General features: G+C 51.3%; 1 protein-coding gene across 1 annotated transcript in view; it reads left to right on the top strand.

Moving 5' to 3' along the window:
- The first annotated feature begins 260 nt into the window (after positions 1–260).
- The window catches only part of PLEKHG2 (pleckstrin homology and RhoGEF domain containing G2), a 56732-nt gene continuing 37223 nt past the window's right edge, over positions 261–19769 (top strand). The window contains exons 1-3 of the mRNA XM_063139775.1: positions 261–304; positions 16092–16165; positions 17003–17421. Of these exons, the coding sequence (XP_062995845.1) occupies positions 16117–16165; positions 17003–17421 (468 nt within the window). The 5' untranslated portion in view covers positions 261–304; positions 16092–16116. The remainder of the gene's footprint in view (positions 305–16091; positions 16166–17002; positions 17422–19769) is intronic.

The following is a 19769-nucleotide window of genomic DNA, read 5'->3' as shown; positions in this document are numbered from 1 at the left end:
GGAAAAGGCACGGGGGTCTGGTGGGGGGGGGCGGGCGGAGGTAGGCAGGCAAGAAGGCCACCCCCACCCCACCCCCCTGCGCTGCAGACCTGGGATTTGCGACTGGCTGGGTTTCGGAGCCAAACCCTTTTCCTCGCCTTCCAGATGTTGGGTGCCTTTTCCAGTATCCCCAAGATGAAGGTGGCTCGGACTGGGGACCCGGGAGCTCCGTTTTCCTGACTTCCACCCCCCTCCCCACCCACCCCGGTCTTGTGAAGGATCGCGAGGAGACCCCGCGACTTCTGGCTCAGCGCAACCTGGACGGGTGAGTTCATTGATCCCGCTTAGAGACGCCCGATTGAAATTTTCCAGGCTCGAATCCAAGCCGGGTTTTACAGACCGAAGCTACGCGTGGTTTACATAGAAGTAAATCCGCCTCTTCGGCAGGGCTGACTTGCAAGGAACTGTGCCTGGCACGCTGGGCTCCAGTTTTAATCCTGGCACAGATGAATGATTCAATAGAGGGGTTTTAGAGCATATCCAGAGTGCTGTTTGTGTGTAAACATACACACACACACGCCCATCCCACATCATTGGGATAAAAGAGCTCCCAGGTCAAAGACTTCCAGGTAGATTTAAACCCTTGGACTGCGGCTTTTTCTTATTATTTTAAACAAAATGAGGTCCGGAAAAACCCAACAATAGTTGGAGCGAATGAAGTGGGCTAGAACTTGCCTTTGGGCCACTGGAGTCTTGGTCTCACTCCTGGCGAGGGAAAAGCACTCTGCACATGGTCCAGGAAGCACGCAGTTAGTTCACTGTGGCACATTGCCGGGGACAGGTTGGCAGGGTTGTGCACCCTGGGAGGAAAGTGAGAAAGGGTTGTAAGACACACTGGGCATCAAATGTGATGAATACCTTCTGGGGCTCTGAATTGGGGCAGAGGGGGGGGGCTGTCCCCTCACAGGAAAAGGCCCTGCTAAGGCTCAGAGGGTTTCATCCTCAACGTTGTTGCTTCATTTCTGGGCCCAGGGCTCCACCAAGACCGCCTTGACGTCCGATTCCCTTCCCCTGGAAGCTCATAACCTTTCACCACAGATTTCTGAGGTCTGGCTTTTGTTAGCCCACTGGTAAGGGAAAGGCACTCTGCATGCAATCAGAAACACTCTCGTTTATTGCTGCTCCCCATATCCCAGAACTGAGCTTTGGTGCTGAAAATGGCTTCTGGGGTAAAGATGAACTCCTGGCCCTGTGGGAGGATTTTGTACATCTCCCGCTTCAATTCCCTTTACCTCAGTGTACCCCTCTTTTTGCACCAGCCCACTTCAGGTTGGGTTAGTTTTTCCGCAGCCCTTTTTGTCTAAAATCTGATGCATATCAGCTACAGGGAAGTTCCATTGAATTCAGAGGGTTTACTCCTGAGCAACAGTTGGGCTGTTGAATTGCCCAGCTGTTCTTGCCATGAGAGCGAAGGTGAAAAAGGCACATTTTTGCATCCAGATGCATGCTTAGCGGAGTTTCTGATCCATGTTTCATGCTCCAAGGGATCAGTCATTTTTTTCTGGATGAATTAATCCTTTGGGGATTACACCGGGGTCACGACTCCCCAGTTTCCAATGGAGCACTTACTCCAAGGGGTAAGTGTGAGGCATGGAAGTTCCCATGGTGTTTCTGTTTCCCGTGGGAGCATCAAGGTTAAACAAAAATCAGATGAAAAGAAGCTAGTGTTATCACCCTGGGCCCGGATTTTGGCCTTTGTACATGGGCAGAGTTTAGGTGCACCTTCAATAATGATTGGGAGTGTGGGGGTGCCATTTTTGGACTTAGTACAGTGAGTAGGAGGTTTGGCTCATTGGTTTGGCACAACCTCCAGGAATCCGTTCTAGGAAAGTCCCTGAAGATCAGAGGCTTGTAAGGTTGCTAGGTTGTGTGTTGTTGTTTTGTTTTAATGACGGGAATGGGGAGATCCAGCACCTAAAAGGGCGCATGGGATCGGTTTCCAGGACTGAACGGCGAGCGGGAAAGTCTGTAGTTTGGAACAAGCATGACAATGGGAAAAGGAATCTGTTCACGGCTCTGGGTGTGGAAAGTCGTTTGGCATTTAGGGGGATTCTGAATGGAGGGACGGAAGAGCACTGTCTGTCGGTGTGTGTCGAGGGTGCAGAATCTGGGATAGGAAATCATTCTTTGTGCATCCGTGCTGTGTGTGTGGTCTTTCTGGCTGGGTTGGGGTCTGCACAGTAAAGGCGATTGCATTTGAGAGTGGAGAGAGGTGGAACGAGACGGGGGTCTGGAAACAAAAGGGAAAAGAAAATGGCTTGTTTCTGGAGTTAAGGAAGGGGTGTGGAGTGAAGAGGAAGTGGGCTACGAAGGGTGTGGCAAAACCTGGAATTTGGACGGGGGCCGGCGGGGGGGGGGCTTTTGCAAGTAGCACTGGTAGGAAGCTGGAAGGAGTGCGGCCGCCTCCCTTTCTGCCCCCATCCAGCCCACCTGGCTTCTTGTCACCTTATTCTGTGCCTCAGTCGGAACACGCAGCCTGACCCCGCGTATTTACTTGCAAGTACTGCATGTGTGCACAGGATTGCAAGCCTTAATATTCACAATGAGGTTACAGGAATTCACACCTGCATGGGAACCACTTTCCCTAACATCAATTGGTACAGCGTGAGTGGTGGCACTCCATGCACGCCTAGAGACACTTGCCTCTGCCCAGAATCAAAAGTTTGATGTTTAAAGGACACGGAATAATGGGCTCAAGTGACAGGAAGCCAGATTCCAGCTGGACATCAGGAAAAACTTCCCGACTGTTAGAGCAGTACGACAATGGAATCAGTTACCTAGGGAGGTTGTGGGCTCTCCCACACTAGAGGCCTTCAAGAGGCAGCTGGACAACCCTCTGTCAGGGATGCTTTAGGGTGGATTCCTGCCTTGAGCAGGGGGTTGGACTCGATGGCCTTTTAGGACCCTTCCAACTCTGCTATTCTATGATTCTATGAAAGTTGCTACCTGCTAGGAAATTGCATACTTTGACGTGGAGGTCCCACCTTCCCCACACCCCACAATTCAAGATGTGCAGGAACTGGCTATACTTTCTCAGTACTAAGGATGAGGCCCTCTGCAGATCCTCAGAGAGAGAGATACACCCACACACACACACACACAAACACTTCCTCAGTTAATAACAGCTCCAAGCCCCATGACATGAAACAGGTTTTTGAGCCCTAGTGAGTTCAGTGTTACTCAATTTACTTCTCCTTGCTGGTGGAGGCTGGTGGGTCCCATGTCAGTGCGGCGACAAATCCGCTCTGAGTTTCAGTCAGAACCAGTCAGAATTCTAAAGCAGCTATCCAAGGCGGTTCTTTAGAGTTCTGCCTGAAACCCGGAGAGGCTTCACTGCCCCACTGCTCCTTGCTGAGGGTGGGCTGACAGGCACAAAATGGTGGAACATCCAGGTAGAGGGGCAGTCTACCTCCAAATACCAGGGAATGTAAACAGAGAAGAGGCCTGTCACCTTCATAACTTCCTAGTGAGCTTCTGCAGGCAGCTGGCTGGTGACTTAGGAAGCTGAAAAGCAGACTTCTTCTTAGACCTGGGTGTGATCAAACAAGGCAGAAGAACAGAGAGAAACCAGGGATGCAGCTTCTAGGGAAAACGACAGCATGGCAGTTGGCGAGAAATAATCCTCAAATCAGTGTACTACTGTTATTAGGGAAGCAAAATTTGTTTCAGTTCGTTTTTGATCAGGATTTACCCAGGTCGTACCTTCCGGACTGAACATGCTGATCGCAGCCCATACATTTCCGAGCCTGCAATTTGATTCACACAGCCAAAAAAAACCTGGATTCGACAGTCTGCGTACGTTTGAAAAATGTGCATTAAAATTGAGTACTTTTGAGCAAACAAATACGCTTTAATCAATGGGAGAATAGGGATGCGTACAACTGATGCATGCGTTTGGGGAAAAGGTGCACAAAAATGTGCATGGATTTTCATGCAGAAAGAGGGGGAAACAAGTTAACTATCTGATACAGACTCTAGTCGGAACAAGCTTGGAGATGGAATTTGGAGGATTTGAGTAAGGTCAGGTTTTGCTGATTCCTGCATCCATTATTATTTTTCGTTGTTGTTGTTGTTGTTGTTGTTGTTATTTAAACATAAATCTGGATCAAGTTTCAGAATTAACTGTTGGTGCCTCTGGTCCAGTTGGCATCTGGTTTGTGTAGTAGCTGCTGTGGATTTGTGGAACACAGCCGGGGTCGTTGTGGTCAGGCTAGAAAAACTGGGCTGAGAAACAAATTGTTGACTTGTTTTGGCCGCCTTTGTGAAGCACAACCAGCGTCTTACCTTGAGACCCCCGGCACAACACTCCTTGGCTGAGCCAGCCAGCCTCCTGTCTCCCCAAACACTGACACTTTTGGAAGTGACCTCTGCCTCCTCCTGGGGTTAATGTCTAGCCACACACACCCCAAAAACCCTGGGGCTCAAAAGCAATGCCTTCTGATGTGGAAGACCAACTCCCTGGTCTCAAAGCTGCGGTTATTCAGTGGTGGAAGAAAATGCGCTTTGGACATGCTTAGAGGTGCTTTTTCCCTATCGTGGAGCTGAGGCCTGGCTCAGTTTAAACTCTGGAGAGAAGGATGCAGCAGGCTGAGAAGGACCGGCTTCTTGGAGCATGCTACCTGCGTTGCTCTGAGAGTTTCCTGTATGTTCCAAAACAAGTCAGGTTCATGTGAGGTCACGCCTTCTCTGCAACCGTGGCCCACTGGATGCAGAAAGAAAGGAGAGCTCTTGTCCTGTGAAATCCATCCTCAAAATCTGTCTTTTTCTCCCCAGTGATGACATGATCTGTGAGCTGCTGTCCCTGAGCAGTGGAAACTCCAGGGCAGAGGGCTGGTAGAGGAAGACTTAGCTTCTCTCTCTCTCTCTCTCTCTTTTAAAGGAACAGGTTGGGATAAAAATAAGGATGTCACAACCAGTACAAGACCCAAAGCTAAAATCTGAGCAGTTCCTAGATTCCCCAGAAAAGCCATTGACCCTTCAATCTTTCCACATCAAACTTAGACTCTCAAGAGGAGGCCCGCTTTTTAAAAAAGTTTATAAAACGTGTCCATCTTTTTCCTTGCCTTGACACGCCTGTCTGTTCTTTCCACTGGACTTCCTCTCTCTGTCTTCTTCCCTCCCCTCTAAGAGTCTGGACTGGAAAGCCCCCGGTTCAGATTTCACCCGGTCCATGAACTCAGCGGATGAGATGTCCCCCACCTCTCTCTGCCTTCATCCATTGTCTGCAGTGCTAACAATTCTGGCTTACTTTGACAGGGCTTTTGTAGGCCTATGTATTCATGTTTGTTTGTTTATTACCACATTTATAGCCCACCTTTCCCCCCCCCCCTCTGCAAGGAACCCAATGCAACTTTCATGGTTCTCCTCCTTGCCATCTTATCCTCACAACAGCCCTGTGAGGTAGGTTAGGCTGAAAGTCAGTGACTGGCCCCAAGTCACCCAGTGAACTTCATGGCCGAATGGGGACTAGAATTCGGATCCGTCCATTCCCAATCCAGCATCTTAACCACAGTGCCACACTGGGATCACGTGTTGCCTGAATGCTCAGTCGTGGACTCTCCCAATGGCTTTGGTCCAGGCGTTGCCCCTCCTCCAATTCCCACTCTCCGACGCAGGAATCACTGTGAGTAAACTCCATTAAATGGCCAACTTCAGTGGCTTCAGTGGACTCCTTCAGTCCTCCAAGGCAGCAAGAGTTGGCTAGAATGTCCCTTATCAGCTCCATCGTACCCCGCGGAGGTTGCTGTGGGAGTGCCGATCCCAGGGAGGAGAAAGCAGGGCAAGTGGAGGATGACTCCTTTTGTACTGGGAGCAACCAAGGTATCATCGTGACACAATCCAAGGCGTCACCGCAGGAGCTGACTCCGTTTCTCCAGGAAGGCCCTCTCCGTTTGGGGTGGGGGCTCAATAGCCTTGGGGGCAAAAGTGGAGACTAGACATCATGCCGTGTCTGTGGAGGGAGCCTCTCACCACCCCACCCCTCTCCTGCTCCTGTTTAGAAAAGTGAAGCCACAGACGTCTGAGCTGCTGTGCAGCCCTCCTGCTGTTAGGCCGTAAGAACAGGCGAGGCCGGGGGAGAGAGGGGGGAAGGTCCCGGCCGGCGTAAATGTTTATGGAGCCGAATCAAAGGGAGACACGGTCCAGCTGCCGGCCACGGCCTGCTGCCCCCTCCAGCCCGCTGAATCCGAAGAAGGTTCAAACTGGTCCGCTACGGAGAATCCAAGTGCTCTTTATGGAGCCTCACCTATGCAAGTCTCTGCCCCGTGGGGCTTACAATGCAAAATTCAACAGAGCGGGCTGGGAAAGAAATGGGTGGGGGAGAGGCATTAAAGAGGGGAAGAAGGTGCATTTATTTCGGTGACCTGTGTTTAGGCTTGGTGACCACGGAGTAGGGGGATTATGGGATGGGCCAAAGGTTCATGAGAAAGGTGGGTTTGGGGGAAGGACTTGAAAAATGGCAGAGTTATAAAATATGGGGATGGTAATACTGGACCTACTTTTTAGGGTCGTCCTGAGGATGATTGAGCATGTACAGAAAGTACTTTGAACCCACCCAAAACTCTCTCTATAAATGCTAATCATAATAAAAGTAGTAATATGACAATAATAGAAAATATTACTATTTCTTGATCTTCCTTTGTTGAAATTAGGAAAGAAAATAAGGCTATTAGTCGGTCCACGGAAATACAGCCTTTAGAAGGTGCAAGTTGGAAGACTTTTTAACTGCCCTGGTCAAGGGTCCGTGGGTTGAAAGGGTCAAGGCTGGTGCACATGGGCTTGGTTGTCACGAGATTACTGCAGCCTCAAGGGGTGGCTAGCCTGCATGCACCAAAGAATCATAAGAGTTGGAAGGGCCCTCAAAGGTCATCTTGTCCAACCCTCTCCCAATATAAGGAACCTCTACTATGGCATCCCTGATAGGTGGGCCATCCATGCTCTGTGTAGAACCCAGTTGGAGGCTGGTGGCTTTGATCTCTGGGGCGGTGAATCCACTCCAGTTTTCAGCCAGGACTCTAGAGGAAGTGTTCATGGTGCGAAGAGTCCCAGCTGAAAGCCAGAGCGGATTCCCTGCCCTACCAACACCAGAGCCACCAGCCTCCACTAGTAGAACCTCAAAGGAAGCTGCACTTAGAACAGGCGCAGATTGCAAAACCATTGCTAAAGCTCCCACCGTGCCTCCAACGTGATGCTTTCCCCGTGCTTAAGCCCTGGGTGGACCCCCTGGGTGTTCCCAGCGCAACGAAAAATGTCCGTTCACATAATCCGGCAGCACGTCGCCCCTTCTCTGCAGGAGTGGAAAGGAGACATGTTTACACGTTGCGCCCACTTGGTGCCTCTTTCCAGATGTGGGGAGAGGGGGCTGGGACGAGACGCTGGATCCAGCAGATCTTGGGCAAACTGCCCAGAAGAAGATACGTACGTCGTCGTGCAGAGACAGCCCAAAGCTACCCAGACAGCGTTCTGGTGGAATGAGCAAAGGGAACGCGAGACCTTCCCTGGGGAAGGCTTAGCAAGCCGATTACTCAGGCCCTTCCGCAGTCTCGTTTGCCCAGAGCAAATTAACCATGTGTGCATCAGATGAGGTCTGTGGGCATCCTCTGGACCGGCGGTGGGACCAGGCTGGAGAAGATGCGCTCTCTGGGCTATCAGAGACTCTGGGCCATTTAGGGCTTTAAAAGATCCAGACCAGCGCCATGAATTGTGCCCAGAAGCAAAGTGGTCACCCCTGGAACTCATTAAGATTGGGTATCACGCCTGACTCAAAAGCTGAGCTGCCCCCTTGCTGGAATCTGGGGCAGCTGAGCGACCCCCAAGGCCTGCAGAAACAACCAAGTAGGTTGTGGCACCTTAGAAAATGCTCCAACAAGATCCCTTGTTGTGTTTGCCGCAATGGGACTTTACACAGCTTCCCCTCTGGAAACTCTCATGAAGCGTGCGAGGTGGTGACGGTGGTCAGAAAGTGTCCAGAAAGAGGAGGAAGCTGATGAAGCTGAGAAAACTGATCATAGAATCATAGAATAGCAGAGTTGGAAGGTGCCTACAAGGCCATCAAGTCCAACCCCCGGCTCAATGCAGGAATCCACCCTAAAGCATCCCTGACAGATGGTGGTCCAGCTGCCTCTTGAAGGCCTCTAGTGTGGGAGAGCCCACAACCTCCCTAGGTCACTGGTTCCATTGTCGTACTGCTCTAACAGTCAGGAAGTTTTTCCTGATGTCCAGCTGGAATCTGGCTTCCTTTAACTTGAGCCCGTTATTCCGTGTCCTGCACTCTGGGAGGATCGAGAAGAGATCCTGGCCCTCCTCTGTGTGACAACCTTTTAAGTGGTTGGATTCCAACCTTTTAGGGTGGATTCCAACCTTTTAGGGTGGATTCCTGCATTGAGCAAGGGGTTGGACTCGATGGCCTTGTAGGCCCCTTCCAACTCTGCTATTCTATGATTCTATGATTCTATAAGTATTTGAAGAGTGCTATCATGTCTCCCCTCAATCTGGGGAGACATCCCTGTCCTGGGGATGACTCATTTGGACATCAAAAAGCAACACCCAGGCAAGGAGACCTCCAGAGCTGCTCCTGAAGTGGGAGGGGGAGCCTTTTAAACCATCCAAATTGGTGGCCGTCACTGCACCTTGTGGCAGTGAGTTCCAGAGTTTAACCATGCACTGTGTGAAGAAGTCCTTCCTTTGATCTGTCCTGATTCTTGCACCCATCAGCTTCATGGGAGGGACCCCATCAGGTTCTAGGATTCTGAAGGGTTTTGGCACCCAAAGCTGCTCGCATCCATCAAAGTGAGAGAGTTCTCCCCCCCCCCCAACCCCCATCCTCAGGCTTACAAACTAACATGACATGATGGACGAGGGGAGGGGAGCAGAGGGGAAGAGCGGGGAGATCAGTTTTTCGAGGCCAGGACAAGGAGGTGAGCTAGGGGCAGGCCTTTAAATCCATGCGGGCCAGGTGGACGGTCCCCTTGCGGGTGTCCTTGCTTTTGGTGACTCTCCGTAGGGCCGGCGGGTTCTTCCCCCTTCCTTCTGCAGGGTCAGGGCTGCAGGCCGGGGCAGCGGAGTGTTCTTTCTGGCAGGGAAGGGGAAGCGAATTCCTTGCCGTCTCTCTTTCTCAGGCCGAGGGGTGGAACAAGTTGGTCTCCCCTTTGGCTCAATGTTCTTCCTGGGGAACGGGTCGTGTGCGGCCTCACAGTGGCCTCGGGTCCCCCGGGTGATGGCAGAAGCCAGAGTGCTTGCCCTTCTACTCTCGAGCCCCAGGGCAACTCTTTTATTGGAAAATCAGCCCCTGCAGATATCTTGAATTTTAAGGGAGCGGAAATCCCCCCTTCTGGCGCTTTCTAGTTGCCTGGAAGCATGACGGTTGCCTCGTTGATTCCCGAGACGGCAGCTCCGCCGTGCCCCCGTATTTCTGAAACGTTGATTTGGCACGTCTTCCCGGGGGACCAGCTGCCTCACTGCCGCCTGAGTTCCGGAATGTAGTGTTTGCCCAACGTGCGACAGATTGGATTTTGAACATTTCACACCCTGTCCCTCCTCCCTCCCAGCTGCCTTCAAAGGGTGTGTGGGCTTTTTTTAATTGCATCTCATCAGAGTCCATTGTTAAGGGAATTAACTTCATGCCAAGGCTGTGTTGCCGCTTTTGCTGACATAAAGATGTTTCCAATTCCCATCCCAAGAAGGCTAGGGTCCAACCAGTGGAGGCTGGTGGCTCTGATGACAGTGGGCTCTGAATCCGCTCCGGGTTTCAGTCAGAACCAGTCAGAACTCTTAAGGCAGCTCTCAAAGGTGCGAAGGACATGTTGGGCTGCAGCCAGTGGAGGCTGGTGGCTCCGATGTCAATGGAGTGGTGAATCCTCTTCACACCTTGGACAGCTCATTCAGAGTTCTGTTTGAAACCCGGAGCGGATTCACCGCCCCACTGACATTGGAGCCACCGCCCTCCGCTGCCTCAAAGTCATACGTACCCTGATGCACTTGCACATGGTCCCAGACGACCCTTTCTGTGCTTTGATGATTGTGCGAATGGAAGCGACAATCTCTTGGGTTCTTCCGTTTGTGTTTATTAAATACAAACAGAAGAATTTATTAATTTCAACTGAGCGCACTTGGCTGCAATTGCCTACAATTTTTGTTGGGACACTGATAGCATTGGAGGTTGAGGTTTCAGCAGCAACTTTGGAGAATCAAGGTTTTGTCTGTTGTGAGCACATCCGACTGAAACAACAGCATGTTCATACGGCTTCCCTGTTTATGCCTGCCTTCAATTCTCTCTCCTTCTGTTCTCCCAGTGTCAAATTTTTAAGTGTAATCTCCTTGGGGCAGGGACTTGGACTCTTACCCTCTGTAAAGAGCCCTGTACACTGATGGTGCCATATAAATAATAATAATAATGCAACGTGTTGGTTTGTTCCTTGAGGCTTCCTAAACCACAGTGCTGACCATTAGGATAAGCAAAATAGGCTTTGCAGAAGCTCCTTTACAAGAGATGCGACATGAAAGCAGAGCGCCTTACAACCGGGCAGAGTCCCTTTGCAAGCCAATTCCAAAAACCTCTGACATATAAGCATTATTAGCTTTGTTAGGGCTCAGGTAGATTAAAGCAGAGCTCCTTCCGAGAACTCTGCTCCTCCAGAAGCAAACTTTCTTGTAATATAAGCAGGGTCCTTGCAAGAATTTTGCTCCTCTGCAGGCCGTGCAAAATGCATCAACATCAGAAAAAATACGTTTTGCAAACTCAGAAGAACTGCGGGACGTAGACCCTACTCCACAAATGGAATTGTGCTTCTTTTGTTGAATTATAGCTGGAATATTTTTGCTTTTAACATATGTTTTGGAATTAGGTTTGCATTCCTGCCATTTTTTCTGAGTTCACCTTAGTAGGGGGTGGACCCGGCTCACCTCTTTTGTGTGTGTTTTCAAATTCGTGGGTGGGTTTCAGACTGTGGCACCCCGGCTGTGGAACGAGCTCCCCAGAGAGGTTCACTTGGCGCCTACACTGTACTCCTTCCGTTGCCAGCTGAAGACCTTTTTTATTTTCTCAGTATTTGAACACCTCATTTAACTTAAATTTGAACTTTGCTGTTTTAATTCTGTATTTTAATCTATATCAATTTCTGCTGTGTGGTTTTAATCCTGGTTGTGCTTTTTTGTATTGTATTTTGTATTCGTGTTTTTTGACTGTTGGTTGCTTTATTATGCTTTTCGTGGTTTTAATTTTTGTGAACCGCCCAGAGAGCTTCGGCTATTGGGCGGTATAAAACTGTAACAAATAAAAAAATTCGTAAATAAAAAAATATAAATAGAGGGGTCGTTCCTGGCCCTACTTGGAGATGTGGGGTTCAAACCTGGGTCCTTCTGCATGCAAATCCAGGGCTCTTCCGCTGAACTGGGTCCAGAGGAGGCTGGTGGCTCCCATGTCAGTGGGGCAGTGAATGTGCTCCAGGTTTCCGTCAGATCTCCAAGGCCCCCTGGACAGCTCCTTTAGAGTTCTGAATGAAACCTGGAACCGAATAGCCTCCCCACTGGCATCGGAGCCACCAGGCTGCCCTGGACAAAAAGTGTCATTTCAAGGCCTCTAGCTAGCCAACAATGAGAGTAGCCAACTGGCCAGAAGGAAGGCCTGGCCTGCAGTTGTGGCTTTAATAGCTGCTTATGTTACTTGAACTAGCACGGCAGTGCTTTCATGATGGAAAGAGAAAAAGTCTGTGGAAACGGCTGTGTTGCTGTGGCCCACATCCTGGTTGTGCCACCTCCCCATCCGCTCAAGCGAGTCCCAGGGCCGCCTTGTGCAATGGGCTGCAAAGGCAAAGGCAAGTGGTGGGGTTGCAAAGCGCAGTTTGTCTAATTTCTGTCCAAGAGCAAAGCCCAATTTGGAAGCGGTGTGTGTGTGCCTTTTTCTACACTTAGGGCGCACCCCTATGTGTGTCCTGACTGAAGCCCGGAGTGGGGGTGAGGGAGATGTAGGAGATGAGAGCACTCTTCAAAGACTTGAAAGGTTGTTACACAGAGGAGGGCCAGGATCTCTTCTCGACCCTCCCAGAGTGCAGGACATGGAATCACGGGCTCAAGTTAAAGGAAGCCAGGTTCCGGCTGGACATCAGGAAAAACTTCCTGACTGTTAGAGCAGTACGACAATGGAACCAGTGACCTAGGGAGGTTGTGGGCTCTCCCACCCTAGAGGCCTACAAGAGGCAGCTGGACAGCCATCTGTCAGGGATGCTTTAGGGTAGATTCCTGCATTGAGCAGGGGGTTGGACTCGATGGCCTTGTAGGCCCCTCCCAACTCTGCTATTCTATGATTCTATGACTTTTTTTCTGCCCAAACCTGCGTACGATTGTGCCCTAAATGAAATTGTGCATCTGACCTCCCTTCCCTGACCTGGTGCCCTCCAAATGTGTTGGACTACAAGTCCCAGTATCCCCAGGCATTCATGGGAGTTGCAGTCCGACACATCTAGAGGGCACCAGCTTGGGGAAGGCTGCCCTTATAACAAGGGAGCGGCCAGCGTGTCCTGAGCTGTGTGGAAATTTTTCCAGGAACAAATTGATAATTTCTAAAAACAACAACTAAAAAGTTGGGGGGGGGAAACTGTACTGGGCCTCCAGCTTGCCCAGAACCAGCATCCTCTGACCGGGTAGACTCATGTCCCAATCCCAAAGGTGCGTGGGACGGCAGCGATGACTCACTCGTGCTGTCTGCACATGCTCAGAGTGAGCTGCTTCAGCTCTTCCAGTACCGGACTCTTGCTTTGGAAACCAGTCCTGGAGCCATGTCCTAAAGTCAGCTGGGCCCCGGCTCACCCGCCCCCCTCCAGTAAATGACCAGGGGCTCCCTGATAAAAAGAATACCATCCATGATGGAGTGCTGTCATATGGATTGCACCCAAACGAAGTCCCGCCAGATGGGAGGGGGACTGGATCGTGCCCAGTCTCCAGTTCCCGTAACCCCTCCCTTCACCCAGTCCTTCGCTTTGGTTCTGTTTCCAAGCGCCGGCTTCCCTTCCCCGCTCTGCCCCCTGCCCTTCCCCGCAGCATGGTTAAAAGTTCTCATATGGTGGGGGTGGGGGTGGGGGCTCCGCTTCTTTCCCTGACCTGCTGCCTCTCTTGAATGAATGCATTGTTTCCCAGACAGCGCAACCTTTTGCCCTCCCCTCTCCAGGATGGAGTGACGGATCCCGTTAGTTTACCCGGCGGCCTGCAAAGGTTTTTACAAGACTTCCAGGGGGACGAGGCCAAGACAAAGGCCTTTGTGTGGGGAGGACTAGGAAGGAGGTCCGAGGAGCGGGCTGTTTAGCCAAGAACCGCTGGAGAGAGAGAGAGAGAGAGAGAGAGAGAGAGAGAGAGAGAGAGAGAAAGCACCAGCACGGCTGTGCTTTTTCCTCCAACGCCAAGGTCCATAAGGACTTCCGATGTGTGATACAAGCGTCCCTGTGGGTCAAAACACCAGAATTTCCGCACTGCAACAGGCCAAAGGTCTGGCTAACCCAAGGCCCAGTTTCCTGCTGTTCGCCCCCAGCGTTAAATTTGATTTAGCCATCATGGCCAGCAGACAGTGGGGGAGTGGAAAATGTAGAGGTGCAGCCGCTCATCACGATAGTCCTGTAGCCACACCCCCAAGGAAAGTCCAAAGCTGCAGGCATCCAAGTCCACATCCACAAACTAGTTCTGGGGGATTTCACCTGCTAGGATCAGGCCTTTCGCAAAGCCAGTGGGTTTTCATTGCCCCTTTAATACTTTATGTTACACCAAGGAACAAGACAGTATTGCTGCTAAGTTTCCTTCCCTCCCACAGTTACTGTGTACAGCTACCCTCAGAGGGAACAAGGCATTCTCAGTGGGTGGCAGAAGACATCTGGATCCCTGCTCATAAAAAAGTGCCACACAGCGACCCTGTGAGATTTGGCTCTGCTCACACCACTGCTAACAGAGCTTTCCTCCCGTCCATTTTTCCGGGCCAAACTTTTCGAAAGTCCTCCAAAGGGTTAAGCCTTCCAATTTCCCCCCTCCCTGGCTAATAGCAGCTCCAGGGGTTGTGATCTGGATTGTTGGCTTTCAGGCACAGAGGCAGGGAGGGCTCAACATCACCTAGGGATGCACGGAGCAGCTGGACGTGAACTCGTCAAGGTTTTCCGAATTTCTCATTGAAGCTGATTCTAGTTCGCATCCAGATCAAGTTGCGAGTATTGGGTTTTGTTTTCTTTTCACGTGAAAATTCGTGCACATTTCCCGAATGTACACATCAGTTGTGTGCATTTTTTGAAAAAAATGCACACATTCTTCCGCCATTGATTAAAGCATGTTTGTGGACATTTTTCAAAAGTGCGCGTTTTCTCCTGGGCATTTTTCAGACGTCGGCATTTTTCGAATACTTGCTTTTGTGTTTGTCAAAAGACATCACAAGCCAGAAATGAGCGGACTGCAGCAACGGATGGCATTCGGGCCCACGTGTTGTGCCAAAAAGGGGCGTTAAGCGCATAGTAACTGGAGAAACGGCTCGCTTGCTGTTGGTTATTTTTATGTTTCGCTGCTCAGGTCTTAAGCATCTCCGGTGGATCTAGCAGAAATTTGGGCTGAGTCTGTGTCTTAAGAAGCAGTTCCCGACTTTTACTCATTTACCACTCTGATGATGTACCACGACGGTTGTTGAATTTTTGCCACGGCATTTTCAAACACAACTCTGGCGCTAGCCGTGACGGGTAGAAACTCTTTGAAATGAACGTCATTTTTCTCACCATGTGAACAGGAACTTTTGGGGTTGCATGGGAGAGAAATGTCGTCCGTTCGAGGCGCATGCAAAAGACCAGTGCCTGGGAGAAACGCCAAGGCCCTGTGTCCTCAGTCAATGCCCTCTGGGGAGCCCCACCCCACCCCAACTTTCTTCAGCCAGCCCCCTATGTGTAGGGTGACCCTATGAAAAGGAGGACAGGGCTCCTGTATCTTTAACAGTTGCATAGAAAAGGGAATTTCGGCAGGTGTCATTTGTATATATGGAGAACCTGGTGAAATTCCCTCTTCATCACCACAGTTAAAGCTGCAGGAGCTCTACTAGAGTGACCAGATTTAAAAGAGGGCAGGGCTCCTGCAGCTTCAACTATTGTGATGAAGAGGAAATTTCACCAGGTTCTCCATATATACAAATGACCCCTGCTGGAATTTCCTTTTCTGTGCAACTGTTAAAGATACAGGAGCCCTGTCCTCCTTTCCATAGGGTCACCCTACCTATGTGTCCACATCCTCCCTTTCTTGTTGCTGTTATGGCATCACCTCTTCTGCCCCTCACCGCAGCAGCCAGCCATCCAATCCTAGTTCAATGGTCTCCAGCTGGTGGGGTGAAGATGCCGGTGTGGGTCACACCTGGACCTCAGTTTGGTCAGGCCTGCCGCCGCCCCCTTTTTCGTTTCATTGTTGAATCTCTTTCAGCACATTTCAGCCTTTTAGAAGGGGACGGGGGGGAACCAGAAGAAAGGAAGAAGGGGGAAAGACAGCCTCCGGTACAGCAATGTTGCAATGTCAATTTAATAACAATTTAATCATTACGGCTTCCCCTAGAGCAGACTTTCTGAATCTGGTGCCTTCCACTGTGTTAGACTACAACTCCCAGCATGCCCCAGCCAGGTTCGGGAAGGCCGCTTTTGAGTATCTTTGCAATTGTCGTTTTCAGACAGCGCCCTGCGCGGCTTCGCTTGCTGCCGCCTTTTCAAAGAGCTTTTAAGGGCTTTTAAAAGCTTTGGGGGAATTCTGGAAATCCGGCATTTCTAAGACCTGCTGTATTGACTGATCTCTTCAATTTACTCTTTGCTGCCTAAAGTTTTTATGCTGCTTCAGCCTCCCCCAGCCTGGTGCCCTTCAGGTGCCTGGGGACAATGGGAATTGCAGTCCCAACACATCTGGAGCACACCAGGTTGGGGGAAGGCTGCTGTGTTTGTATTTTTGTATTCTCATTTGGGTGGTCCTGTTTTCAAAACTTTATTGTAAGCTGCCCAGAGAACTCTGGTCTGGGGCAGCGCATACATGCGTGAAAATAAATAAACACACAACTCCATCCTTTGCAGGACGGGTGCCAAAGACCACATCACCATGCCCGAGGGAGCCCTCAGGGGCAGCACCAAGAAAAGAGGAAAGGCAGGTCAGTGTTTTCCCGCCCCACTGCTCCCACCCCATTGCCAAACACACCAAGATAATAAAGCCACCAATACTATGTCCGGAGCTTGTGCAGCTCCTGTACCTTTATAATAAAGCCACCAATACTATGTCTGGAGCTTGTGCAGCTCCTGTACCTTTATAATAAAGCCACCAATACTATGTCCGGAGCTTGTGCAGCTCCAATAACATGTCCAGAGCTTGTGCAGCTCCTGTACCTTTATAAGAGATGTGTGTGTGCAGCTGTGTGTGAAAAGGGAGGCCCAGCAGGAGGCCCTCCGATGCCGAAGGTTTGAATCTGGTTCCGGTTTTGAAGTAGGCCGGCTGGTATTTGTGCAACCCTTTCTTCCACACACCCCACCACGCACACACATGCACACACCCTCCTGCAAGCTGCAGTGCTTTAGATGTGCGCTTGAGATGGGGGGAGGGGGGGGAGCCCGGAGAAGGTGCGCGGCCTTTTCTTTGCAAACTGCCTCCTCCCAGAATGCATTGCACAAGAAACCACAGCTTCAAAAGGTGAGAAAAAGCCACAAAAGGATGTAGAAGAGGGAGGAAGGGGGTGTTTTAGGGTTGTTATTTTTTTTGAAGAACTGACAGCGTGGTGTGGGGGTCGGCAAAAGCAGAAGGTGAGGCGGGGGGGAACAATCAGGGCAGCCATCCCTGTGGAATTGGTTCTTCAACTGTGAAGCTGAATACTGCCAGAGTTGCCTGCGATGGGGGCCCTTTTCGGAACGAGTGGGTGAATTTATTGCGGGACTTGTGGTCTCCCCACCCCACCCCCTGTCGTTTCTTCCTCCGCCCTGCCCCTCTGCCTCAGCAGCATCCAGGCCCTCGTCCATCTCCTCGCTGGGTGGGATCGGGTCCAGCATGGCATCCGACCCCATCTTGGGCAGCTGCACCTCCGTGAACACCGTGTGCTCGGACAGCGACCGGCCCGTCAGCCTCAGCTCCTCGGCCTCCTCGGCCTCCCTGCAGGACAGCCAGAGCGCTTTCGGCAGCAGCGGCGGGCTGGGGGGCTGCCCCCCGCCTTACCCCCACCACAACGGCAGCGACATCAGCCTGGATCTCACGCCGGTGGGCCTTCTGGATGGGCCGGGAGAAGCCCCGCGGGGCGGCCTGCCACGTTGTGGCTGGTCGGCCAAGGAACGCCGCATGAAGCTTTCCCACCTGGACCGGGTGGTGCTGGAGATCGTGGAGACCGAACAGGCCTACGTCAGGGACCTCCGAAGCATCGTGGAGGTAAGGAGGAAAAGGCCAGCGGCAGAGCTGCGCCTGCCTGTGGTTGGCTATGCATTCGAATCCTGCCCTCCCTCCCTCCCTCCCTCCCTCCCTCCAAGAAGCAGGTCTATATCCGCGTTAATATCCTCACCACAACCCTGTGAGGTAGGTGAGGCAGAAAGACAGTGAGGTCTAGCTTCATGGCTAAGGGGGGGATTTGAACTCGCACCAGCTCCAGCATGCCGCTCTCACCCCGCACCACCGCGGTGGGTGCTCTTCCCACAAAGCCAGCAGGTGGCGATGTTGCGCAGGTGTGTTGTCCGCTTCGTTGGGAACGTGATTCGTTTCGCTTCCCAACCGTTGGCTTTGCTTTTTCCATTTCAGAAGAGCGGGAGTTAACCTCTGCCATAAAACTTTTCCCGTTCGTACCATTCAGATGTGCCCCCTCCCCCTCGACCGGGTTTAAAACCCACCTTTGCTTTTCAGCCTGCAGCGGCATCGTAAATTAGTCAGGCGGTTTGTGGGTCTAATATTTGAGAAAGGATAAACAGATGTTTCCCGTTTTCCAATCCACTCGTGAGGCTCACTGAGCTTTTTCTGCACAGCTGCAGCGTGCGCCTCTGGATGCCGGCTCCTGTAAACACCCCGTTGGTTGGCTCCATTGGCCCGCCTTGTGGGCTTCCTGGAAGCTTTCGGCTGTCCACTGTCAGAAACTGGATGTTTGCTGAGATGCACTTTTGGTCTGAGCCAGCAGGGATCTTCTTAAATTCTGTAGCTGAGGACTGGGCCACACGTTTTTCTCAGTGGCCTTCAGGTTAATAACAGCAGCAGCCCCCCAGCCCACCTTAGTTTAAAGGTCTGATTGTGCTTCAGTTCGCACAAGCCTTGTGTTCACGTGAGTCTGCTTCTTTTCAAGCGGGGTCCTGAGCAGAGATGCTCTGATCCAGCCTTCCCCAACCTGAGGCCCTCCAGCTGCATTGGAATACAGCTCCCATCAACCTCAGCCAGCATGGCCAATGGGAGTTGTAGTCCAACAGATGTGGAGGGCCACAAGTTGGGAGAGGCTGCTTATCCATGCTGGCTGAGAATGATAGAAGTTGTAGTCCAACACTTCCCGAGGGTGCCAGGTTGGGGAAGGTTGCTCTACCCACTACACCCAACTTCCCTCCCCACAGTAGCAATGTATTTGTGATCAGCCTTTAAACTCCACAACTCTTGAGAATAGAAAGAACGGTCAGGGGAGGCTGGGGGCTCCGATACCAGTGGGGCATCAATCAGAATCAGTCAGAGCTTTCCTCCCTGGGTAGCTCCTTCAGAGTTCTGACTGACTGAAACCCGGAGCGGATTCACCACCCCGCTGACGTGGAAGCCACCAGCCTCTGCTGCTGCCAGGGAAAGTCCTTTGCGCTCTTTCTCCCTTCCGGCCGTCCCTGCTGCTGGAATTCCTGGAATTCTTTGGTCTCTCTTGGGACCGCGGGAGGGCAGGGCAGACGGGGTCCGTCTGGCTGGAGCAATGGCATCTCCTGTTTTCCAGTCCTCTAAAATAAGCCCCACCGGGCCATCCTGTAATTGTCCAGGCTCCCTGGAACTTGCCCTCTTCCACCTGACCTTTCACAGGCGCCCTTCAGGCCAGCATCCCTTTCTCCCAATTTCACCTCGGCAAAACCATTTCACTTCCATCTCGCCTTCCTTTCCAGGACACAAAGGCAGCAGGGCCTAATCTCACAACAGCCCTGTGAGGAAGGTTAGGTGATGAGCGAGGGACTGGCTCGTCAGGGCAGAGCAAGATTTAAACCCATGTCTCAGTGGGTTCAGCATGCGCCAATCCTGCGAGGTAGCAGCGACCATTCTTCCCAAAATAATGGGAAGAATTCTTCTTCGCAGGGTCCGTGCAAAAGCGAAGGTCCATATTTGTCCGGCGTTTTGCAAATTGAAAGCACTGTGGAAATTAGAAGCACCAGCAGGAAAATGTTATTTAAGCAAATAACGGAGGAGCTCTACTGCAAAACGGCCTCCGCCCACCCTCCCGTGAATTGGTCTGATCCCATTTTTAAAGCCATCTATGACAGTGGTCCTCCCCAGTTCTTGTGGCAGGGAGTTCCATAGGCTAACGCTGTGTTGGGTGATCAAGGATTTCTCCTTTTCTTCCCGCTAATCATTAGTTAAGCCCCGCCCCCCGGTTCTAGTGTTATGAGAGACAGCGAAAAAAACTCTCTGTGGGCACCCTAGTTTAGGTTGACCATATAAAAAGGAGGACAGGGCTCCTGTATCTTTAACAGTTGCATAGAAAAGGGAATTTCAACAGGTGTCATTTGTATATATGTAGAACCTGGTGAAATTCCCTCTTCATCACAACAGTTAAAGGTGCA

Source organism: Elgaria multicarinata, chromosome 13, assembly GCF_023053635.1.
Source record: "Elgaria multicarinata webbii isolate HBS135686 ecotype San Diego chromosome 13, rElgMul1.1.pri, whole genome shotgun sequence".
NCBI lineage: Eukaryota > Metazoa > Chordata > Lepidosauria > Squamata > Anguidae > Elgaria > Elgaria multicarinata.
The sequence above is the reverse complement of the archived record's forward strand: the minus strand, read 5'-3'. Positions and strand labels throughout refer to the sequence as shown.